Source organism: Cupressus sempervirens, chromosome 4 (genome assembly GCF_028749045.1).
Source record: "Cupressus sempervirens isolate cs-2001-9-10 chromosome 4, ASM2874904v1, whole genome shotgun sequence".
Lineage (NCBI taxonomy): Eukaryota > Viridiplantae > Streptophyta > Pinopsida > Cupressales > Cupressaceae > Cupressus > Cupressus sempervirens.
In genome coordinates this window covers 701,190,375-701,217,194 of record NC_143121.1, presented here as the reverse complement: position 1 = coordinate 701,217,194, position 26,820 = coordinate 701,190,375, and the positions used below count along the sequence as shown (strand labels likewise).

Sequence of the window (26,820 nt, the reverse complement as noted above, 5' to 3'; positions counted from 1 at the left end):
GTCATCATTTGCATTGGATGAGGTTATTTAATGGTCGAGTTCATATTTATTAATAATTATTAAGTTTACATTATTTTAATGACAGTTCATCATATTTAATGTTATAAATTGATGTTGTGTTGGTAAAGCTTCATAAGTGAAAGATGTGTTGAAGAAGCTAAGTGCCATTTGGTGTTATAAATATGAGCTTATTGTAAAGGAAAAACCATCCCATTGCCTATTTACATTTTATTGTCTTTGGGAAGGGTTTCTGAGTTTTCTGATTTGTGTATACAATTCCCTTGCTGAGGTATAAGGGTTTGAATCTGAGTTATTGAGTTTGCCATTTTTGTTTTTCTATTGCTTTGGAAGGAATCATTTGTGCTGAGAGTTTGTGGTGGATTGAATCCTACGAATTGTTAATTTCCTTGATATTATGTTGAGGGTTTGATTGGGAGTCCTGAAGGTGGTGAATTGTGCAACAAATTGCTGCTGAGGTATAGAAATTTGTCTATACTTCTCTTCTGTTACTACTGTATCTGAGAAGTCTATTATGCAAGGGCAATTGAATTCTTTGAGGAAAGATTGAGAAGAACATTGGTTGCAGTAGTAATTATTATAAATCAGTTTGTTTGAAGGCCACCAGAAAAAGGCAGCATTTGGACCTGTCCAGGCTGCAGTCAAATGTTAGAGGCCTGTGTGCATGAAATTTAGGCCTGCGTGTATAAAACTGAAGCCTGCCTTGTGGATAGAAGGGGCTGCGTTGGACATCAAGAACCTGCGATTGGATTCTACAGGTCCTGGGACCAGTTTTAGAGGCCCTATGTACAAGCTAGAGGACCTGCTTCAAGTATGTAAACCTGCAATTTGAATTGGCAGGCTTGTGTCCAGGCAAAGTAAGGCTGAGTTTGGTCTGTAATGGACACAAGCATGTAAGTTATCATCCTGTGGCTGCCAAGGGAATGACCAGCATTTGAGTTTGGCTTATTGGATTGTGTAGCAGCGGCTGGGAAATTCACTGCATTTTGTCGAGGTTCCATTTTGAATATATAATTGTTCAATACAATTTCAATCTCCAGTATCTTCTTATGTGTAAACAATTAAAGTGCTTAAACAAGAAGTTGTTATACAGTTGTTACTTGTTTACAATTGACATGGTTAGTGGAGCCTCCATTTGCATATTGCCATATTGGTTTTTAATTTTTGACGATTTCATAAATTTAGTACTGTGCATATCATTGCTAGTAGCATAAAATGGAATCAGAGTACGATTGCCAAGCGTTTGACAAAATGCCAAACTCCTGATTAGGAAAGGAAATGGTTGTTATTGAAGCTTTAACCAGCTGGAACTATGGCCTTTTTATTCAGACATTAGTGCATTGCATATCCCAGCAACCTAGTACAAAGGAATTTCTGGAGAGTAGTACATGATAGATTTGCATCTTAACAGCAGCACTCAGAGTGCAGTCTTTAGCAAGGATGATGTATTCCACAGTTAAGCATGGAATGATCAAGAATATTTGATATAGCATTGAATGGTGATAGACATATAAATGCATAAAAACCATTTCAGAAACAAACTTCTGACCTCTTGTTTTCCAACTCAGAAAATTATATCAGCTTTACATATAACCAGGCTTCATCTAAGATATGTTAATTTTTGACTCAGTTATTGCAGGCTTGCTGATATAACTGAATCATGCCTTCAGATAATGATAATATGAAATACAATCTTATACACCATACTCTAGTGTGGCAAAGGAAATATTGTGGCCCTCAGTGTTGAGAGGCACTAAGCATAGATATTGTGGCAGTATAGATATATCTGTTTGACCCTTGCAGATTATTCTCCAACATTAGGCATATGGTGAATGTTGCCCTTGCATCCCTTGTGTGATGTTCCAACTCTACGCAGTCACAGCATTCGGTTTGCATGGAGAGGATGTACTCTTAAGGCCCGTATTTACTCTCCATGGCTCTGCACTGAAGAATTGATCAGCAAGGTACATTTTGTTAGTGAGTGGTAAATTTCTCACAATATCATGTAATCTTATTATCCATTCTCTTTGTTCAACAATCCTTAAAGATTGCCTGATTTCTTGGTCTATCATTCAATTCTGACCCGATTTTCTTAAAGGAAACTATGCCAAATGTTTACTTCTATGCATAGTAAATTACATACATTAAATAGCAATACATATGGGAGTGTCTACTAGATACATGAGTCAAATATATCTTTATTCGCATATGAATACATTACAGAGAAGAAGACCAGACATTTACATCATTTATTCACATAAAACACAAACGAACAGACTGATGGTAGTGTCAGAGTCTTTGAACTGTAGATCCTTGATGGTTGGTCATCCATCAGATGGTGGTTATTTGGCATCAAAATATTTAAATGCAAACCTTTTTAACTAGAATAACCAATTGTTTGCTTAAACTTGAATCAACGACTTGTTCAACAAGTACATCATTTGTTCACATAAACCACAAATGAACAGGTTGATGTAGTGTCAGAATCTTTTGACTGTAGACCAGAGATGGTTGGCCAAGGATTACAATTCATCTGAACACAGCCATACTCACTTGGTGGTATACAACTTATTCGAAGGATTCAACGGTTGCCAAGAGGAACATAACTGTCAAATAACCAACACGTACAACTATTCACAACTATTTGAGAGTGACAACCAACTTAATATTGACAGTTAATACTTGATGGACAACCAATATTATCAAACATAATAATAGGCATTGTATGCCGACCTCAACCATGATCATCAACCTTTGACTTCAATGACAACGTACTCAAGTAAGATACACTGTTTGTTGCAGAAACTGCATATCTTGGAAGCTGCTTGGTAATCCTCCATGCTGACTTGCTTGGCTTTATCCTTGACTGTTGGTCAACCATCACATGGTGGTTTTTTGGTCTCAATTTGTTATAAATGCAAATCTTTTTTACTAGAATAACCAACATGCTTTCTTTCCCTTGAATCAATGACTTGTTCAACAAGTAAATCATTTATTCACATAAAACACAAATGAACAGGTTGATGGTATTGTTAGAATCTTTTGATTGTAGATCAACACATGGTCTCACTCTGTCCTGCCTTAACTGTTCTCTGATTTAGAAAGGAGACTGCTTGCATATTATTATAGCTGCACTATAACTTGTAGTCAACTTATATGATGCTTTATCAAGATTGAACTGAATAATGTTTTTGCCGGTCTTGTTGAGCCACATTCGAGGAACTGAAACATTGATCCACATTTCAGGGGTTGAGATTGATTAAAACATTATATCATTGAATCTTGATGAAGCATCACATTATTTTAGACATTGTGATTCGTGAACAACACCACCTACTTGTGGTCAACCTTTTATTCTGATATACATTCAAATCGCAATCGCGTGCCTTCGTGCGAATGTGGGATTCTTTGATCCAATTTGTATGGTCTTGTAGGGTACACTTATGAGTCTTATCTTCAATGAGTCATTGAGATCTGTGATTGTAGAAATAAAGCCATAATGTAGATATAGAATTCAAGAAATGTTCTGTTTCTGAGATGCAAATGAATAAACTGCATATGCATTACTTCCGCAGCTCTTGAATTTGACATCAGCCAGCCCAACAGATTGAATCTGAGATTAGTGCCACTAGGTATCAAGTGATAACTGTTTAGTGTCAAATTCAGCTTAAATAATCTCATAATACAGGGAATAGTGTTAGTTTTCTGGCTTTATTCTCTTCTATTCATTTTTTATTTTCTAGTGATATGGACTTTATTATTGGCTCATGAGTATTTTTTTAAAATTGCCATAAATTCTTTCTTATTTGATACAAACCAATGGATTTATGACAGGTTATTGCAGGGAAAGGCCATGAGACATATCAAATAGTTGGTGAAGAAAAGAAATATTATGATGACAGAACCGAGTGTCGAGAAGCACTACAATACGTTGATGCCCTGCATGCTGGTGGTATTGATACAAGTGAATTTCCATGGCGGTAAGTTAATTCTTTTTGTGATATAATAGGATAATAAAACAATTTGTAATGAATTGCATACAATTAACTTGACTATTGAAAGGTGAAGAAACATTAAATAATCTAAATGTTTGTGTTTCTGAGTTATTAAATAAATCAGTTGCTTCCTTTGTAGTTGTCTCTGTTTTACAGTTATAGCTAACACTAGTAATATTTTTTGAGTTGAATAATTTAACCATATTTAAAGTAAAAGCAATCATGACTGGAATGAACTTAGTAAACTAAGAGAGCCTTTTATCTACTGCATTGAGAATTAAATAGTTTATTTCATTTTTATGAACTTTGTTTTAATGAAACAAAAATAATGTAATTATAGTATACATATTTAGAGTTACTGAAACAAATGAATGATGAGACTACACCAGACCATTGGAAGAAAATTATCACCTTTGTAACAAATATACAAATCAAAAAATCTTGCTAAAGTATTGAACTGACATAGATTGCCATTTATAGTAGTATTCAAACAAGATGTTGTAAAAGGATATTTAAGATTTCTGCCCTGTTATTCTAGTGACGACTGTATGATGCATAACTCACTCATAACTCACTCTCCAAGTACTTGCCCAATTTTTTGGGCCGAGCTTCTCACAGTAAACGTTTGACTTGATGCCACTGAATTTTTGCCTTTTTTTTCACCGTGTGCTGAGTACTTGATAAACCTGTGGGAAGTACTGTTATTTGCATTCTTAAAACTTTGGAAAGTGGATGAAGGTCTTTGTGGCCACAAATGCCTTCATCTAGGCTTGGTGGCAGAGGCTTTGCTTCCTATTTTTCCTTGTAACACAATAAAGGAATGCATAAAGGGCATCACCTCTTGAGTCTGTTAGACTTGGAACTGTCAGACACTTGAGAGAGGTGCTTTTGTTGATTCCCCACCAAAATTATTCTATACATGTGTAACTATATTTTGCTCAAATTCATATTTTCTTAAGAAATTAATTTTTTTTTTGTTTGACAAGTCAATTTTATAATGTACCATCTAAATTCCTTCCTTCAAAATTTCTCTTTGTTTTTATGAATAGTTAGCAGGGTATTGTAATTTACACGTTTGATTTAAGACTTGCATTCATTTGAAAAATGGTTACATTGACATTTATAAATAGAATGAAGGATTGCAAAAGAGTGAATCTAACTTCTCTGATAAGATCAGATTATTTTATTGCTCAAATATTACTGAGGAGGTACATGATAATGTTCATAATCATAACCACCTTTATATCTCAGCAAATCTGACTGCAGAGGTAAATTGTACACTGATCTTATTCCTCTACACTAGGTCTGGAAGACTGATCAGTAACAGAAGAGATGACTCTTCTTTTACATGAATGGAGTTTGGTATTCCTTGCCACAGCGGGCGTGCGCGCGCGCGCGCGCGCGCGCGAGAGAGAGAGAGAGAGAGAGAGAGAGAGAGAGAGAGAGAGAGCATAATTATATACAATCACTATGTATAGAAGACTCATGATCCCTATAGTATGAATGTGAAGAATATGGCACAAGTGCGGGTCAAAGGCAGTTGGGATTTTCTGATAATAGGGAGATCCATCTGTTGGCTTCATGATAAGTATTGGTTGAGAGAACATTGAAAAGAGACATTTTAAAGGTGAGATAAGTATTGGTCGAGTGAACAGTGAAAAGAGAAGATGCTTGACAAGTTTTTCTGAGAAAAAATCAGAAATGAGGATCTCTTTTCTATGCCCTTCTAAAAAATGCATTCACAACAATATTCATTGCTGAAGGAACGTATGTGCTGAAATGTAGTTTGCATGGGGTGCTTAATCATGCTGAGTGCAAGAAATGATGAAATATTTTAAAGCGCACCATGAAAGATGAGGTGCACTCACATCATATTTCACTCAAAATGGAGGAACATTGCAAAGATAAAATGTCTTTGAAGAAACCCCACACACATTCATAAATCATTTTTTTATGAATGAAGAATCCATACCTATGGCCGATGTAAAATGCCAATGCAAATATAGAGCATATGTGGATGCATACTTTGAACACCCCGATATTGCATCTATGATAGATCATCCACGAGAAGAACTGGCTTTACAATTAAAGTGATGAAGGAATCTTTTCTCATCCATGAACATATAAAGCTTCAGTCAGAGAAGTATGCACTCGCGTTGATGAAAATGCCAGTGCTCTAAGGCACATTTGCATGCTCATTCAAGGAAACATATCATATGGACTGAAGGGGGATTTTGAAGTGAATAAACCTAAGATGCCGGTTTTGGTTTAGTTCAAAGTTTGAAGTTCGAGGACTGGGTCGCAAGTTCGACAAAATTTTGGAAAGGGGTTTGGGTTCATTTTAGTTCTTTAGTACAAAAACATGTTAAAAAAAAAAAATAAAAAAAAATTATATATATATATATATATATATATATATATATATATATGAAGCATGAGTTAAAATTAGAATGTAGCATAGTAGCATAAACACATTTAAACAACAAAAACTTTAAAACACCATAAACAGTAACACATCATAGTGATCATACCATCATATAGTAACATAGTTCAATCAACTTCAACATCAAAGATTCAAAACACTTAAAATATCAAGTTCAAGTAACATTGTTTCATGTTCATTGTTTAACTAATGGAATGAAAATCTATTAATATTCAGAATTCTTTGTTCTAAGTTCTTCAATCTTCATCTTCTTCTTCATATTCATCTTCTTCTTCTCCGCCTCCAGTATTACTTGTACTAAGGCTAGTGGGATCAACAACAAAATCAACAATGGTATTTACAAACCTATTTAAGACAAAATAACCTATTTAGAAACATAAAATGACAATGAGAGGGCACAAAACCAATTAATAACACCTTTTTAAGTTTCATGGGCGCCAAAAAGTTAGAAAAATTGCAAATAAAACACTTTAAATGCCGTCCGTGGCAGCGGGTTCAAATTGGGTTCAATTTTTTTAAGGTGGTTCGCCCGGGTTTGAACCCACTTCGAACCAAATTGAACTAGGTTTGAAAAAAGAGGACCCTGGTCGAACCAAGTTTGAACAGGATCTGAACTTCGAATTGGTTCAAATTTATATGCAAGAAGTGGTCTTGGTTATCCTCACCACTTGGGGAGTTGTCTTTGTATTGTTCCTGGATGAGATGAAGAGGAGAAGCTTGCTTATCACCTTCACTTTCCAACACCTTTCTTTGTTTTTTACTTGCAAACATGCCCTTTTTCTTCCTACTAGTGCCAACCTCTTCATTCTCTATGTCCATATCCTCACCCTCCTCATCGTAATCATCAGAAGAGATGATCACCTTCACTTGTCTCTTTGCCATATGAATCTTGGAATTTTTCCCAACTGGGGTCACAATCTTTTTTTTTCCAAGGCATCTTCCCTTGTTTCTTCCTACAAGAAACCCCCTCCTTGTAGTCAGTCTCCATATCTTCTTCCCCTTCGTAATACTCCTCATCAAAGGAGATAGCCATTTAGTCTATCTTTTAGCCTAAGAAACTTTAGACTCTTTCTTAACAGAGCTCTTTGGGGATTTGGAAGACTCCTTTCCCTTGCCCTTAGTAATGGTGGTCTCAATGTCCTTCGAGTGCATACTCTCTCGCTATCCTCAGTATCTGAGAAATCTTACAAATCCTTGGACTCATCATCATCTTCCACATGGACTCCAAATGTTGATATTATACAAGTCGAGAGTATCGAATAAATCCCAATTTGTTTTCAAGCTGCACAAAAGTGACATTGATTGAGAATGTATAGAAAAATGATGTCCACAAAAAGGTGCCAAATCAATTCGGATGAATTTGTAATATAAGGAAGCCATCTTGCAAAAGACCTATCATGCACTGAGCACATAATGCATACAACCATGAACACAAAATGTTTGGAAAAGAAAAGCCATTGTTGACACCCCAAAAATGGTGTAGCGCATGTCAACACTTGCTGAGAAATTGTCAACAAGATAAACAATCCACAAAGAGGCCAGAAATGAGTCAAGGAACTTTTCCAAAAATTGAAATTCTGTAATGAGGAAAATACGCTGGAGTGGATATTGACATTAGTCAAGGAAATTCCAAAATTAAAAAAATTCGGAACCCCCTCCCAAATGCATTCAAGCACAAATCCAACAAGGTCAAGGAGTAATGTGAACTAAAATATCCTTCATGAAAGACAATACTTGCTCTAGTGAATACTAGGGCAAATGACAAAAATGGTAGAAAATGGAAAATTTCAGCATGGTGCTCTAAATGCGCTTTATATGATTTGACGAAGGAACACTTACAATGGGAATATTCATGATGGAGGAAAGGACAAGCCTACCACAAAATGGAGGAATTCAAGGAATTATGTGAAGAAATTGAAAATTTGTGGGCAAGCATGAATCATGCCCTAGACATAACTCCATTTGATCCAAAGAAATACTCATTAGAAATAGACCATTGTCAATGTCACAATGTGCCTAACACTATTTTGTGTGAACGAAGGACTTTTGTGAATTGAAGGAATTTTGTGAAGGAAACAATTCACGATAGGGACCATTTGTGCTTATACTATAGAGTATAGACAACAAAGGAGACATTGTAAGTAAAAATAAAATTCTATAGGCAATGTTAGGAAATGCAAGGAGTGGTAAATAATTCCTTCTGAGATTAAACAATTTTTATTAATTGCATTGGCTAGAAATATTAAATCTAAGTTTATTCCTCCCTAAAACCTATTCATAAAACATTTATGCATAACAAGTCGCACCCAACATGAAAAGAAGAGGCGGCAAAATAGCAAGAATCTTGATAAGTGAGGAAGGACAAATTCATCATGGTTCTGAACCAAGGAAATGTCCTCATTGATGAAGTGTCTCAACATCTATGACAATGAATGTGAAAGTCAAAGCTTGAAGAGGTTTTGAAAATGGAATATTGGAATTCTATATTGAGCCATTTAAAAATAAATAAATTTAAAGACAATTAAATTTTATGCTTGTCCAAGTTTATGAATTAATTTGCAATGGAGTTCAAGGTGCATGATATTTTTGGAAATTTCGAAGATGGAGATGGATAAATTTGACCCATGGTAGAATTGATAAGTGAAAATGGAAATTGAAGCATACATTAAAGGCACAAAATTGAAACCAAGATAGAAATTGAAGATTGGAAAATGAATGATTTTTTTGTAACTGAATTGAATATTTAATTAATAACCTTTTGAAAATAAAAAATGAGATCAACTAGAAAATAGATGGATTTACTCTTGAAGTAGTTAAATATTAAATTTTGTATTTAATATTTAATTGACTTGTGGAGGAAAATTTTAGAGATTGCAAGGAGTGCAAAGTTTTGAACAAAAGCGTGAGTTTCAAAGTGAAAATGTTGAAGAAAAAGAGAAAAATAGAAGGTGCAAAAGTTTTGAAGAGAAAAATAGTTTCTATTTTGGAGAAAGAAGTTTGAAGATTTCATGAGTTCAAATTCTGAGTTTGCAATGAAATATAAAATTGTCTTTCATTTTAATTCTACACACGGTTCTTACGCCAAATATTTTGTTCTGCAAGAGTGGGAATTCCTGTTCTAGATTCTGGAGGAAGCTAATCAAGTCTCATAATTCCAATTCCAAATGCTCAAATTCTAGTTCTAGTGTTAAAGACATCCAAGTTTCAAGTAATTGAGGTCAAAGCATTTGAAGGATCAAAGTCCAAATCTTGAAATCTAAGAAATGGCCAAGGAAGTTCCGTGTGAAGAGGCTCCAGAATATCATAATCATCAACAAGGATTTCCATTTCATTTAAACAAGTTGAATTCCCAAGCAAAGTACATTAGAGGCGAAAAACGATCAAAGGGAGATGATTTAACAAGAAGTAATCGGGGTTAGAACAGAGATACAAAAGGATGCAATGAGCTCAACGTGCTTGCAAGCACGAAACCCAATCATCTCCACCAACGAAGGTCCTTCAAGTCAAAGTCAATGCATTTAAGGAAGGGAATCAAGAATAGTCCATTCAGGGAAAACAGATGCATGTAATGAATAGCAGACATGTGTAGTGCGCATCCATGTCATCGCTCTCTCTTCCTGAGCAAGCATGCACAGTGGGAATTTAATACCCACTATGGTAGAGGATTTTTTTAAACATTAATGGCCCTAATACTTAGAGTTGTGTTGGAAATATAGATGGAGTAACTGAGAGAGTGCGGGGGGGGGGGGGGGGGGGTGGGTGAATCAGTTACCACAAAATATATCCACAGATCCTTTAGATGTCTAACAAAACTAATTACTCCTGTCACTTAGTAAACATACTGAAAATGCTGTAACTCGGTAAGTGTAGAGTATATTTTACTTTAGCAGATCTAAACATCAATAGTAATAATTTGCAAAAATGAGAGAAGAAATGAACACAAGAGACACCAGATTTAATGTGGAAACCCAATATGGGAAAAACCACCAATGTAACTAGTTACTGTTTTTCACTCTTCTGAAGTGAGCTCTGTTAGTAGCCAACCCGGTTAAAGGTTACAAAACACATTGTTGGGTGTGACCTTGTTAGAGGATTTAATCACCCTGTTAAGAGTGGCCTTGTAAGAGGTCTTTAAAACAATTCAATGGAATTGCCACCTTGTTAGAGGATTTACAACTGGCTGTTAAACCAACTCTATTAAGAGATTTTGGGTCACTGCTACAATGGTAAGAAAGTAACAATGAAATGACCTGATTGTGATGCAACTGAATTGCTCATTATAGATCTCTGTTTTGCTTTACAGAAAACTTGATCCTTCCTAATCGAATATTACTTTGCTGCTCCACAAGGATATCTGACCATCCTTCAAGTTCGCTCACACACTTTCCTCCAATCAATCAATACACTTGCATACTACTAAAAATCAAAACTTGACCTTATATTTATATCATTCAGATTATCAAGTCGGCTCAATTACAAATTACAATGGCCAATAATCATCACCATAGTCGGCTGGACTCAATACTTGAAATAATTAAACTTCATATCCCAAATCAAAAAAATCCTTCGATAGTTGACCTAGCTCGGTAAACAATGGTCTTGAAATGATTCCCTATGTTAACCAACAGAAGCTTGGTTAACATTGCGAACTTTGCACAAATCCTTTGCCAACCGAGTGAACTCGGTTAATACTAACTCTGACCAACTTTCCTACATTAACCATGAGAACTTGGTTAACACTGCTTTCTTGCCAGAATTCTTTCGACGCCCGAGTGAGCTTGGTAGACATTGTCTCCGTAGAGTAATCTCCAGGAATGCTTGGTAGACAAGGAAAACCGTTTTGCTGACCAAGTGAGCTCGGTAAGCACTGACTGACAACTGATATGACATTTGTGTAACATCAAAGACAACACACAATTAGATAATTGTATCCAACAAGTTGATGTGGTATAATCTAGGCCATCGGTTATTGTTTCAATCTGGGCCACCCATTGTATTCAAGGACCTATATAAGGGCCCCACTTCTCATTTGTAAAGGAGGGGATTTTGAGATTGTTGCTATGAGCTATTGAGACAATAAAGTTATCATTGAAGTTTGGTGAATACTTGATGTGTTTTAGTGCTTGCTTGTTCTCTAAATTCCTTCATTTAGATTAAGTTTAGTAGAAAAAGTGTTGTGGTTGCAATGTAAAATATGATGGTGTTTTGATGGGTACTTTTGGCTCATATGTAATAACCCAACTAGGTATTGTCTTCAAACTCTCAAATGAAAATCACCGAATAATGAATAGCAAATACTTGCAACTAATTTTATCAAATATTCAACAAATAACCAACAATTCTTGCCAGAATTCTTTCGATGCTCGAGTGAGCTCGGTAGACATTGTCTCCGCAGAGTAATCTCCAGGAATGCTCGGTAGACAAGGAAAACTGTCTTGCTGACCAAGTGAGCATGGTAAGCACTGACTGACAACTGATATGACATTTGTGTAACATCAAAGACAACACACAATTAGATAATTGTATCCAACATGTTGATGTGGTATAATCTAGGCCATCGGTTATTGTTTCAATCTGGGCCATCCATTGTATTCAAGGACCTATATAAGGGCCCCACTTCTCATTTGTAAAGGAGGGGATTTTGAGATTGTTGCTATGAGCTATTGAGACAATAAAGTTATCATTGAAGTTTGGTGAATACTTGATGTGTTTTAGTGCTTGCTTGTTCTCTAAATTCCTTCATTTAGATTAAGTTTAGTAGAAAAAGTGTTGTGGTTGCAATGTAAAATATGATGGTGCTTTGATGGGTACTTTTGGCTCATATGTAATAACCCAACTGGGTATTGTCTTCAAACTCTCAAATGAAAATCACCGAATAATGAATAGCAAATACTTGCAACTAATTTTATCAAATATTCAACAAATAACCAACAATTCATCCAATATAGCAGATTCCAATAATCTCAGGTTTGTTATTGCATTATACCTCAACAATACAATAACTAATATTATCACCAGAAAATCCAATCTAAAAATAAAATTACAGTGAGATTGGAGATGCTAAAACAAGAGATGCAATGAAGCGCAAGTGAGACACCTAAAATGATGCCTTTACTACGATGGGTTTTTGTTCACCATCTTCTGGCTTATGGGTTTTCGTCCTCCAAGTGGGCCGAAGTTGAAGCTTCCAATGGACTCTCTAGGAGAGATTAATAACCAAACAAACCAAATGTATATCCAAATAGACTGAAATGAGCTCCTCCCCTTTTTAAACACAACCTGGTGACCTTTCATGTCCCTCTTCTTGACTCTTCATTTTCGAATCCTTTCCTTGTCGTTTTACCATCTTGTCTCTTATCGACTCCCCCCTTTTTATATTAAATTGACTTTAATAACTTTGTATTAAGTCCTCAATAGTTAGTATTAATATAAATGGGGTTGGGCAATTAATTTTTCAAATGTTCTAGAAAAAGGGGACATTATAGTCCTCCCTTGAGATTGTTTGCACTCAAACAATTGCATGCATGTGATCACGATGGCTGGGTCGCAAATCAGCCTTATGAAAACTACTCTGACAATCCATTGTGCCACTTTGATATGAACAAGGGACTCAGAAGTGCAAAGCCATTGACTGGCTCCCCCTAAGAACAATACCCCAAGCATGCTAATATTAGGACCCCAAATTATCCCACGTGCATGATCAATTAGAATAACCTACCATGTGCTACCATCATATGCAAGAAGATCCTCAATCCAATTGAGAATCTCATTCCAATTGAGATCATGTTGGTCAAATAACTGTGGGAAGTCAACTATGTGCCAACCAATTCTTGGAAACATTACGAACCATGGGAATGTTCCTCCTGGATCCCACAAACAAAAAGGCCATCCATCTTCCCAACTATCTGTATATCCTACTGCTTTGTGCCCATAATGGGTGGAAGATCCAAGTTGCTCGACTGCCACAACACTACTCCTCTCACGGTATGCGCTCTGGCTATACTGTTCGCCACATCTCTATCGAAGGCTGATCATGCATCCATTCTCCATTATCCAATCGACATCCATCTTAAAAAGTGAATTACGATGCTTCATCCAATCAACACTATGCGGGCTGAAAGTAATATCATCACTATAGGCCTCAATTGCCTTGGTCATTTGATTTCAATGCAAGGGCAAAGCTGCTGCTATGTCATCATTATCATGCAAAAACTCATCAAGTGAAGATTCCAACATGCTCTTAACTCGAATAGGACTTGCCTCATCAATATGTTTGTCAAGGCTAAGCTTCAAATCACCAACATAAAAACTTGTATGTCCCTTATCCGTAGCTGAAACCATCTCATCTATACCTTTCCTATCGCTGGTCTGCATCTCTTTAGCTTCCTCTTCAATACTACAATTCTCAAAAACATGATTGGGTGTCAAGTGTTGTCACTTGTAGAGCAGATTGGTTCCTTCCTCATTTTTTTCCCCTCTTTTTAAGAATCTCTTTACCTTAAACCCTGTGGAGATCTGCTCACTATCAATTATGAGATCCTGAAACATGTTAATTTTATCCTTGATTAATTCTTCCACAATTTCGAAGGCTGCAGATGGGAGCATATACTTAAACATGCCCTTGCAATATCTATGTTCCCTCCTCCAAAATGCTAACAAGGTTGACTGCATCGTCTTGCAAATTTCAACATTTACATCAAGAATTGAAGATATAATAGTGTGCGTGCAAGTCTTTATGCTCCCTAAATGGTGGTTCCTAATTTCAAACAAGAAGCAATTTAACAACTGAAGAATTAAATCATTGCATTCAAGGTCAATCATACTATAAAATAATCTCATCTCTGCCATTGTATCTAGGATCTTAACCCTTTTCACAACTGCAGGGCCTTTGACAACATATAATCCCTGTCAATTTTTCACAATCAGTTGCAGAACTTTCCTCAACTCTACATCATCGTAGGCTGCTGTGGGAGATGTTATTCTCATAATCTTGCCGAGACAAGAAGCAACCAAAAGGCTAACCCATTTATCTGGATGCTTCATAAACCTGGGCTGGACTGAGGTCACCATTGAAGGTTGTGAAGTCCAATTTAAGAGCCTACAATCTACCCACTCTATATTGGTCAAATATGTTTGCATCTCTTCCAATTTGGAGAGATCTTCATTTGAGGATTCCATGTATTCTAATTGCAACCGAAATACATATAGCCAACCAATTGTTTTTTCTTTTTGCAGGTCTCGTAGCTGAGGGCCATTGAATTATTGTTAAATTCCTCTGATAAAACATTGCTTTTCAGATCTTCCATTGCCTTAAGTCTTATCTAAATTTCCTCGGCGTAAAGCATTGTTTGATGCTACTTTTGTTTGCTACTCAATCTGGTGAAAAGATATTTGTATTAGTCTGGCAACAATTAAAAATATGATTCCTGAACTGTAGCAGCCCAGTGAGAAGATTTGTGTAGACCCAAGCTATACTAAGCTGTCTAGAAGCTGGTAATGTTGGTTTATTCTCACAAAGACTGACCCAACAATGTTTTCCCTATGCTAGTGCTGACTGTATTTTACGACAAAACCAATTATTTCACCTCAGTCCTTAAACCTCAAATGTTTAACAACAAATCTTGAGTCTTCTAGTCACAACCATTCACGAACACAATTCTCTCCTGCAATCTTTCAACGACAAATCTGTGGGTGGTGCAATGAAGACTATGACAGGAATTATGAGCTGCTTGATACTAAGGAAAGAAACATCTCCGAAGATTGAAACATTTTGTTAACATCCATCCATCTGTTACAAAGCAAGACGAGGACTCAGGTCCACGGACGTAAAAGCTGACGTTACACCCAATTTATGTTAATGTTTCTAAAATTCCTTAGTATGGCAAAGGCCACCCGAGCTTTGTAATTATCTCCCTATGATGACAAGAATGCTACTCCCTTTCAATACCTACCGGGAGGCTTCCTTATTGGTTGCAATATCCTCAAGGCCAATTACTTATTCATAAACTTGGAGAAATGTCACCAAACACTACTCACATGACCTTCCTCCTTCAACACTACACACACCAAAGTGGTACAATTAAAGTAATGAGAATCGGAATCGGCAAGGCTGAATCGAATCATGAATCGGCCATGAATTGCCCATGAATCGGCGAATTTGAAAAAACTCTTTGAATTTAGAGATTTTAACAATTTAAAACTTATTTCATGCACCTTTTATTGAATACAACTTAAACACACTATAACATCATCAAATAGAAGTTAAAACTTAACATACATAAACATGGAACATAAAATCCATCACATACATAACTATGTTATGTAAAATGTAAATTGTAGACTAGCTGAAGTAAATAGAAATCAAATGATAATAATGATTCAAATCATAGAATATATGTAAGATGAAGATCCATAAGACATCAAATCATAAATGTATGTAAGAATCTAAGATGAAGATCCATGAAAGTTTGAAATGTATGTCTATCAGTGATTCAGTATCAATATCTGTAAACAAAATTAAAAAAAATATCAGATTTTTAGGGCAGATTCAGGTGAAGGAATCAGATCATCCGAAAAGATCCTACCAAAGAAGATACAATATTCAAGTTTAAACCAGACTTCTTTTATTAAACATTACCCTTCCCATATTTATGAAACCAATGTACTGTGCTGCACAAAAAACTTAACAAAGTGTAACTTCCAGGTTTGCTGAAGATGAAATATGCCATTTATTAACAATTAAATTTTCATCAATATAGTAGTAGTATTTAAAACACCCAATAAACAATCAGATGTTACATTAAAGAAAGCCTTTCGATTGTCCCTATATATACCTGTGATGATTATTTATATCTTAAATTGTCATCTCCATCAGTGTTTGATGTTACATATGCTCAGTGGCTGAAAGACCTCATTCAATCAGTCCCATTATTTTATGAAGACCTTGGATGTTTGGATGGTTGAAGTGTCTTATTATTGGGCATCATCAGTTATCATAATGGCATGTGCATGTGTGTTTGTCTTATGCCATGAGTCTTATTTTTGCATTACTTTTGGTCATCAGAAAGGAAACAATATTGTAACAGCTGTGTACGTGGCTAATACAATGAAGTGTCATTGCTATGTAATAGACGAGACTTCCTGTAGTGACGTTTTGATATCTTAGTGGGATGTATTTTCTTTGGTGAGGAATTTGAACTGCTGGTGGCTAGCTTTGATATTGTAGCATAGTGTTGTTGATGTTATGGTGATACTGATAACTATTAGCAGAGGGTCATTTTGTGTATCATTATTGTGTGTATTTGATCGTGTGGTTTATCACAACTATAGTATAGAGGTTTCCGATTGTAAATACCCTTGTTACTCTCTTCTTCTAACAAGAAAAACAAATCATTGACAGGCAGATATTAAACTCGTAAGTTACTAACTTATAGCTGATTTTTAGGGCAGATTCAGGCGATTTTTGGCATGAATCGCCTGAATCAGCGATTTAGGCTATTTATGCCAAAAAGTCGCCAATTCCAATTCAAGAGGCGAAAAAAATCGGTTTGGTTGAATCGACTCGCCGAATTGGCGATTCCTGCGATTTTCGGAACTATGGGCACAATTATTGACACTTCTCCCTATAGTCTAAAGTGGCTGCCTCATACAAGACTGAAGAGGGCGTATTGGAAAGTTTATGTGGATTTTCCTTTGATAGCTTTGGGCAACTTAGTGATACAATACGCGGTGATATTGTTCCTGTAGATGGAGTTCTTGTCTGCCAAAGGTGACTCATTGTAGCGCAAATGGATACAATCCTCATGACACTCAATCAGTTCTAGTAGTTTCTAAAGATTACTTGCATTGGATTATGCAGTCAACCATGTAGAAGGAAAGGACTTAGTAGTATGTGTTGCTGAATTAGTACGTATTGCTGAATTGTGAGCTTCCAATATACATTGCAATGCCACTAACCTCCTAGTTAAAACCAATAGTGCACTTACACAGTCGTGCCTGAAAATAACCTCTTTGCCGTGAACAATCTTGACTACGAAGCAACATTGCTTGAAAGTGGTTGTTAAAATCTCAAGTAAAAAATATAAATGACCAAACAACTCATGCCAGAACTATTAAGTGTTGCCAAAATGTAATATGTCGCTAACTGCTCTCTCACGACATGCCAGAGTATTATGTAGAACTCTGATTTGGCAGCTAACTGGAACCTTTGGAGGGACAAATGAAATAAATAGTTGTTGTATTGGCTCAGCAAACATTAAATTGTTTATGAGCATCTTTACACATCAACAAACAAATTTCTTGATATAGAAATGGGCAAGATAAAATTTCAAATATATTTCTCTGAGAGCTATAGTGGTGAACTTGGTGCTTTCGCAGGTTCAACCCACGATTATTTCCTAAACTATTGTCGGGAGTTTGATTTTTCCGTAATGGAGTTTGGGGGCTCTATTCCACAGGAAAAACAGAAAAATCAAATCATTGATTGCCTGAAGAGGGTCCGACTATTCACTAAGGAAATCTCGGATATTGCAGAATCAGTTAAACTTCCTCATTTTCTCATCTGAATCCTGAATGATGCACCGAGCATTGCAAAATTTGGGCCCATTAAAGTTTAATCCATTGTCATGCTAGGCAAATGTTATCATGCACCATATGTTTCGTCTCACATCAAACTGACTCCTAAGTTTTGACAGTCTTGGGAAATTTTATAGAGGAAGTTGTAACATTCCTGACAAGCAATGATAAATTGATGCACTCAAAAATATTCTTGCAACAACAAATATCAATTCCCTTCAATTTTTTTGAATGTATCGAAAAAAGTCAAATTTGTTGCTCTGGAAGTTAAAACGGCTTTGTAGGGCACTAGGCATATGAAAGACGACCCAAAATAATGTTTAAAGTTGCTCCGAACACTTCTTCATTTTCAAAATATTGTAGAATCAGTTACACTTCCTCATTTTCTTGTTTGAATCTTGAATGATGAACTAAGCATTGCAAAATTTGGGCTCGTTAAAATCTAATCCATTGTCATGCTAGGCAAATGTTATCATGCACCATATGTTTTGTTTCACATCAAACCGGCTCCTTATGAGTTTTGACAGTCTCGGGAAATTTTATAAAGAAATTTGTAACATTCCTGATAAGCAATGATAAATTGACGCACTCAAGAATATTCTTGCGATGACAAATATCAATTCCCTTCAATTCTTTTGAATGTATCAAAAAAAATCAAAATTGTTGCTCTGGAAGTTAAAATGGCTTTGCAGAGCATTGGGCATATGAAAGACGACCCAAAATAGAGTTTGAAGTTGCTTCGAACACTTCCTCTTCCCTTTGTGGCTTTTTCTGGTACCGCTCCAGCAAAGGCACGGTACATGCACTGCATATTTTATTGATGACACGACGTTTTTGGCTTGTAGTTAAAACATTCCATGCTTACCAAATATTAATGTCTTTCAAAAGTCTCGCTATAAGTTTTAATTGAGCCTAATGTATGTTGATGACATTGAAATCACATAAAATCCTCGCCAAAATTCTGGCCAAACAATATAATATTATTTATTCAGCCTATGCGTGGTGAAAATTATATTGTGCTAATGAAGGCACAAATCACTTGAATATTCATAGTCTTTGAATCAATCGAACTTCTCAAGATTATCTGATGAACCGTAGCATATAAGTGCTCCTTTAATACCACTGTTATTTAGAGTTCTCTTAACAGTCACCCCTTTTTTTAATCAAATAATATTATTATTCTTGATGTGGAAGGTAAATAGCCTGTCAGTTTATATATTGCCCGATATTGAAGATCACACTTTATCTTGCCCATTCCAAAACGAAGTTGCTAACTAATTTCTTCCGAGTTCAAATCTCAATCATAATAGCCTTCCTTGAGTATTTATCATCTCGTTCAATCCTGCAATGAACAATTCTTTATCAGTATTCTGAATACATTTATAATCGTCCAAATTTTATCTAGAGTTGTAAAGCGGGTAGAGGCTTAATACACCAATACGCACACCAGTATAGTTTTGTCGTCAAAACATCTTTGTCCCCATATACTCCTCTCATAATGTTTCATATATTGCCAATATTGAAATCTTTTTTGCTTTGATAAATTCATCACAAAGCTAGACCATTTCCAGACTTTGTAAGTCATAAATTATTTTCTGAAGTATTAGATATTTAGATTGCTACAACTGGTAAATCTCTTTGGCACTATGTTGTTTGTCTTTCAATTAATCTTCACAAGCTGGCAGGAAAACCAACTTTGATACCACTATAATATCCCTACTGGGCATTGTCTTCAAACTCTCAAATGAAAATCACAGAATAATGAATAGCAAATACTTGCAAATGATTTTATCAAATACTCAACAAATAACCAACAATTCATCCAATATAATAGATTCCAATAATCTCAAGTTTGTTATTGCATTATACCTCAGCAATACAATAACTATTATTATCACCAGAAAACCTAGTTTAAAAACATAATTACAGTAAATTTGGAGATGCTAAAACAAGAGATGTGATGAAGCGCAAGTGAAGCACCTTAAATGACTCCTTCACTACGATGGGTTTTCGTCCTCCAAGCCGGCTGAAGCTGAAGCTTCCAACTGACTCTACAGGTGAGATCAATAACCAAACAAACAAGATGTATATCCAAGCATATTGAATGAGCTCCTCCTCTCCTTTTTAAACACAATCTGCTGACCTTTAATGTCCCTCTGCTTGACTCTTCATTTTCCAATCCTATCCTTGTCCTTTTACCAGTTCGTCTCTTATTGATTCCCCCCTTCTTATATTAAATTGACTTTAATAACTTTGTATTAAGTCCTCAATAGTCAGTATTAGTATAAAGGGGGTTGGCAATTACTTTTTCATATGTCCCAGAAAAAGGGGAGATTACGTCATAATTTTGATGTTTTAATAATTCTAAATCATTGTGCAAAGTTAGCTTGAACCCATTCGTGCATATGCGTAACTTCTATAATTCACATACATTTTTCTTGATGATGGTGTTTGTGGTGATGTGAAATCTTTTGCATAACCTTTGAAGATTGCATCAATTCACACATAGTTGTAGTATAACTTGGCGAAGCAAAACTTGGAAATTGAGGAATTTGTCCACCAAAGTACAATCTATTGTTGTCACTACCCTTAAGAGTATAATAGAATCTATGGACCCTTTCCCCTTTCATTTTCGCATATTTTGTGAAAGTACCTCTTGAAAAAGGAACTTCATTGCAAAACCTTTTGATAGCTCCCACATCCAACATGATCTGAAATGAATCCAAGTGAATATGAGTATGGCCCCTTGTCATCATCAAAAAATTACATCGACCACCGAGCTTATCCACGATTGATACCTAACACAAAATGAACCACAGAGTCATTGCACGATCTTCTCACAATCTTAGCATACACGAGTCTTTGTTCAAGAGAGCATAAGATACATTGGTATTTTATTCTACTATTTGGTGGTTCATAAAACATACATCAAGAAGTCTCAATCAGCAATGCGACTCAAACAAAAAGTTCTTCCTAGCATAAAATTCCTAGTAATGTTCATGACGAAGCTCAAGGGAAACACACTATCTTATTTCCCTTTGGTTATTAAAAGTTTATTACTCCCCAGTCAAAACACAACTCTCACTTGGGCAATATATCTCTAATATTTTCAAAGATGCTTCCCCTTTTTTTACGCCCTTTGGTGGGAGGTGAGATATTTATTGCTTTAAATCAATGCTGCCTTGTTACTATCTTAATTAATAATAAATTCTTCCTTAATTTATAATAGTAATGCTTATGTTTCCCCCCCTTAATATCTCTACCATAATACAAGTTATCAATCGATGCTTTATTATTTTCATTTGTTGCTATGATTGGGGTTTCCAACGTGGGACATGATAGTCCTCCCCTCCCATGATTGCTTTGAATGATCTGCAACCCACCATCTGCTACGTTGCTTTAATGTTATCATATATGTTCTCTCGCTTATTTTGAATGTGAATTATGATTATTACTAGAAACTCAATGTTTCAGACAAATTTTCTCTCATCCTCCAAAGAAAAGGAGCAAGGGCATTTTATAATGGTGCCATTTGTATTTGCAAAAATCCATTATTTGCATGATATCTATGACCCTTTTATAAATTCATATCATTTTGCTTACTCTAGTTATTCTAATATTCTAAATGACCCATCAATATAAAGCAAAAAATGGAGCATACCCTTGAAGCCATGAAGTATATGTACAAATGCGTATAGACACGGAGCACACACTTCAAGACATAAAGCAATCATACGAATGCATGAAGACACGAAGTATACACATAAAGACACAAGGTATACATATGAATTCATGAAATACACTTGAATATATGTAGCCATTGCTCATGTGGTCCACAAGAGGCATGAATTTACAACTTGGACTAGGTCCATCTCTTGGGGCAACCAGTCCACAAGATGCAGGATTGCCCATCTAGGAATAGATCTATCTCTTGGAGTAACCAATCCACAAGATGTAGGAACATCCAACCACGACTAGAACCATCACTTGGAGTAACAATTCAGAAGACACAAGAACGTCCAACTAGGACCAGATCCATCTCTTAGAGTAAGAAGAACTAAGACAAAGTGGTTCGATAATGTGCCCTTGTAACTCTCTAACCCTAGGTCCAAGAGCGGACATACTATCCCTCTTGGCCTCATGTGGCCTATTCCATCCATACGAGGTGGAGTACCTACAAGATGACCCAATCACCATTACTTGTAATTCTTCATTGCCCCTACTATGGAAAACCTTAAGAATCAATCAGTATGTATAAAAAATTCAATATAATTTTTTCTATAAATATGTTGTAAAGTCTTGTACAATATCTAAAAAAGACTAATAGAATCTCTTTGTATACATTTGCTTAAGCTTTGTTCTCACTTCATAAATCTGCTCTCAAGATAAGCACCAAATAACATTTTAATTGTCTTGATATATTTATTTATAAATTGGAGTTACATGTCACATTCTTTGTTGTAGACCTCCTTGAATGCTTGAATGAATTTTCTAATGTTCCATTCTTACATTTTTCTGCAAGTGTTCTCTTTTTATACATGCTTAGGCCTCTATGTGAAGGGACACATCCTTTGGAAGGCTGATGTCTGTTCAAAACGCTCATAACTTTTTGTCATGGTTACACTGCCTTGGGGGACGTGTTAGCATGGATGCTTGATGTTGCTAAAGGTCTGAATGTATGGGGGAGATTGCCAATATTTCAGAGAGATGATTGAGCGCTTATGTGTTGCATTCATGACCGTGTTTGTCATTGATATCAACATATCAGTTTTCTAGGACAATTCAATTGAAGTTGCAGAAGAAGATTCATTTGGTGAGGTTCGTGGTCAGAGAGTTATGTTCTGCACATTTAGAGGAAAATCCAGGAAGATGTTTTGATGTTGTGTTTGTGTTTGGGAAAGAGATGCAGATTTACATGAGTTACATAAGTTTTTGTGGAGACTTATCTTAGAACGAGTTTCTGGAAAGCGAGTATTAGTATTTGTATTGTATCTTTTTGGTGAGGCTGAAGACTGTTCTATGGGCGTAGATTATAGTAGAAGACATGTTTAGGATGCTATGGTTAACATGGCAGAATCAGATGTTCATTGTAAGAAGATTTGTGAAGACTTTAACGTATCTCCTAGGAGGCCGACTATTGTTAATATCAATATGGGAAGTGTTATTTGTAATGTAACATGTATTGTAATATCTTAGTGTGGTCCTATATTCTTCATCGTAAATTGAGAAAGCCTCAAGGCCAACTCAATACATGTTTTAGAACTTGGTATAAAGAAAGTTTGTTTCCTTTGTTTATGCGAGCTTGAATGTGAATTTGGCCAAGATCAGAGTAAAGATTGATGTTGAGGATGTACTGTGAGCTTCAAAGTAATTCTATTAGCAAACGAGTTGCTGCTTAGTCAGTTCATGCACTTGGATATGTTATCTTGAAGATTGTTTATTGAAAGACAATCTTGAAGCAATTTGAATAGTGGGTTTAGTTGTCTTCCTATCAATTCCTAATAGGGTTGGCACAACTCATAATAGGGTTGGAATCTCCTAATAGGGATTCAAAGTCTCCTAATAGGGGCTCATATGCAATGAATGTATTTTATTGACTCCTACTAGAGTCTACCTTTTCACAAGGAACTTCTATATTTGTACATCATCTTGTGGGCATCATTCCCATCGGGGTTTTCCCTCTGATTAAGGGTTTCCCTAGTTAACAAATGTGGTGTTATTGTGTATGGTTATCTTTCTATGGTTGTTGCAGATTTGTTAAAGTTGTTAAAAGTTGTCTTAAGCACATAACTGATTTCTCCCTCCCCTCCCTTCTTAGTTATATTGGTGGACTTTAGTTTCTAACAATTGGTATCAAAGCCCTAATTAGGTCCTTGAAGGAAAATTCTAATAACTTAAGGAGATCCATAGGTTCTTATTTGAGGAAAGAAAGTCTGAAGTTTGATTGAGTGAATTATGACAATTGGAAAGAAAAGGTGAAGACTCGATGTGCACGGGTCTAGAATTTTGGTTGGTTACACTCAAGAAGAAGGATGTAATAGATGAAGATACACTTGATTCATGTGAACAAGATGCTAAAGATCTATTCATGCAAAACATGCTTGCTAAAGAAGTACTGATGTCAGCTCTCCTAGAATGTGAATATGTAGATGCAAAAACTTTAAAGCTTGCTCATGAAATTTTGATTAGATTGCAACATATTTGAAGGTGATGAGTATGCAAAGAAGTCTAAATTACAGAGTTGGATAAGTATGTTTTAAAGTGCTAAAATGCAGGAAGATGAAACTGTAAGGGTATACCTTAGTAGGATATCTAAGATAGTTACAGGAATTAGAAGTTGTGGTGGAACCAAAACATAAGATGAGATTGTGTGGAATATTCTGAAAACTTTGATACCTCCTTAACATTAGAAATCACAAATGATTGAAGAAGTTATTCCTTGTACACCTAACTTTTCCAGAGAAACTCTTCTTGGAAAGTTGCAAGCATCTGAATTATGGATGGAACAGAATGAAAGATATTGAGAGTTGAGACTGCTTTTAGTGTACAGAGAGATAGACCTACACTTACAAGTAGTGTGAGTACAAGTGGAGATTATGCTCGAGAGTTGATAGTAAAACAAGGAGAAGTCAATAAGATTGATGGACTTGCATTGTTGATGAAGAAAGAACCAAAAGGTAAGAAAATCCTTGTTTGTTGGACATGTAAGAAATTTGGTCATTATTCATCTAATTGTCCTAATAGAGAAAATAAGATAAAGTCTAAGAAGTCTTAGAAATTTAGAATTCCAAAAGATTGCTTCTTTATTAATGAAGATGATGAACTTAATTTTAAGATGGTAAATTTCCTAGATTGTAATGATGAAGATGATCAGATAGGATTTGTTTCCATTAAGGAAGAAAGTCTTGAGAAAGAAGAAGCAAAGGAAGAAAAATCCTTATTACATGTTGAAAAGAAAAAGTCTGATTGGATTACAGATAGTGAATGTTCTCATCATATGACTAGAGATATGAACAAGTTTGTTGAATTCATTAGTTATGATGGAGGAATAGTTAGAGTTGGAAATAGTGCACCATGTCAGATTAAGGGAAAAGAATCTATTATGCTTGATGGAAAAACTAACACTTTGTGAATGGATTGAATCAAATTTTTTAAGTGTTGGACAACTTGTTGACAAGGGATATCAATTGCAATTTACATAGAAGACTTGCATAATAAAGACAAAGATGACACACTAATTGGTACAGGTACAAGAACTAAAGGTAATGTTTTTCAGTTGAATCTTATTGAGACAACATGTTTGGTTGCTAAAGTGGATGATAGTTGGTTATGGCATAAGAGATTTTGTCACATTGACTTTGATAACATTGTGAAGATTAGTACAACACATGTAGTTAGAGATTCGCCTAAGATTATGAAACCTTCTAACATGATTTGCAAATTATTTGTAATGGCATAGCAGAAGAAAAGTTCATTTCCAAGCAAAATGTTTACTACTACTGCAAATTGGGGATTGCGCACACAGATTTGATGATTTTACTAGGATGGTGTGAGTAATATTTCTTAGAGAGAAATCTAAAGGTTTTGAGAAATTCAAGATATTTAAGAGTAGAGTTGAAAATAAATTTGGTTTGAAGATTAAGTGTTTGAGATCAGATAGAGGAGGATAATTTATTTCAAAGGAATTTAACAACTTTTGTGAGGATAATGGTATAAAGAGATAGATTTGAGCTCCTAAGACACTACAACAAAATGGGATAGCATAAAGAAGGAACAAGTTAGTAATTGAAGTAGCTAGAGCAATGATGTTTGAGAATAATGTATCACATATCTTTTAGACAAAGTACAAATTAGACAAGGCACTGGTAAGATAGCTTATGAACTTTGGTTTGGACATATACCTATTGTGAAATACTTTAGAATCTATGGAAGTAAGTGTTATATCAAAAGAGATGAATATGTTGGGAATTTTGATTCTAGAAGTGATGACGGTATGTTTCTTCAATACTCATTGAAAAGTAAAGCATATAGATGTTTTAATTAGAGATTGAAGACTATTGTTGAGAGTGCTAATGTGAGAGTTAATGAAGAGTTCAGAATTCAAGAGAGGATACTTGACTATGATTCTGATGGAGAGACTTAGTAAAGCCCTGACAATCAAAATGTTGAGCAAGAATTGTTCTATGAAATTGACACTGATTTGCAGACTGAATTACAAAGGGAAGAACAGAGATAAGAACCAAGAACTGAACCAAGATCAGAACCAAGAATATAAATCAGAATTGAGCAGGGAACACCTAACAAAAATGTTGCAAAGAATCACCCTGTGAACCAAATCATTGGTAGTGTAAACAAAGGAGTTATGACAAGAAACACGGTGAGTGAAGAATTGTGTTTAATATCACAAGTTAAACCTAAGAGCATTGATGAAGCTTGTAAAAATGATTTTTGGATAAAAGCTATGAAAGAACTTGAGCAGATAGAAAAGAACAAAACTTGGGAATTAGTTCCTCGAGCTGAAGACAATAACATAATTGGAATGAAGTGGGTTCTCAGAAATAAAATGAATGAGAAAGGTGAAGTAGTGAGAAACAAAGCAAGGTTAGTATGCAAAGGTTATTCACAACAAGAAGGAATTTATTTTGAGGAAACTTTTGCGCCTGTTGCTAGATTGGAGGCAGTTAGAATGCTTTTGGCATATGCAGGTTGATGGAGCCTCAATTTTTTATAAAAATGAGGGCCTCCATTTGAAACATAATTTGGAGACTTAAAGAAATATTGTCATAATGT

General features: G+C 35.5%; 1 protein-coding gene across 4 annotated transcripts in view; it reads left to right on the top strand.

The window, feature by feature from the left end:
* MURE (ALBINO OR PALE-GREEN 13) overlaps positions 1–26,820 on the top strand; it is a 162,542-nt gene that overhangs the window by 121,434 nt on the left and 14,288 nt on the right. For all 4 annotated transcript variants that reach the window (XM_089826564.1, XM_089826565.1, XM_089826563.1 and 1 more), the window contains one exon: positions 3,853–3,998. In XM_089826564.1, the coding sequence (XP_089682690.1) occupies positions 3,853–3,998 (146 nt within the window). The remainder of the gene's footprint in view (positions 1–3,852; positions 3,999–26,820) is intronic.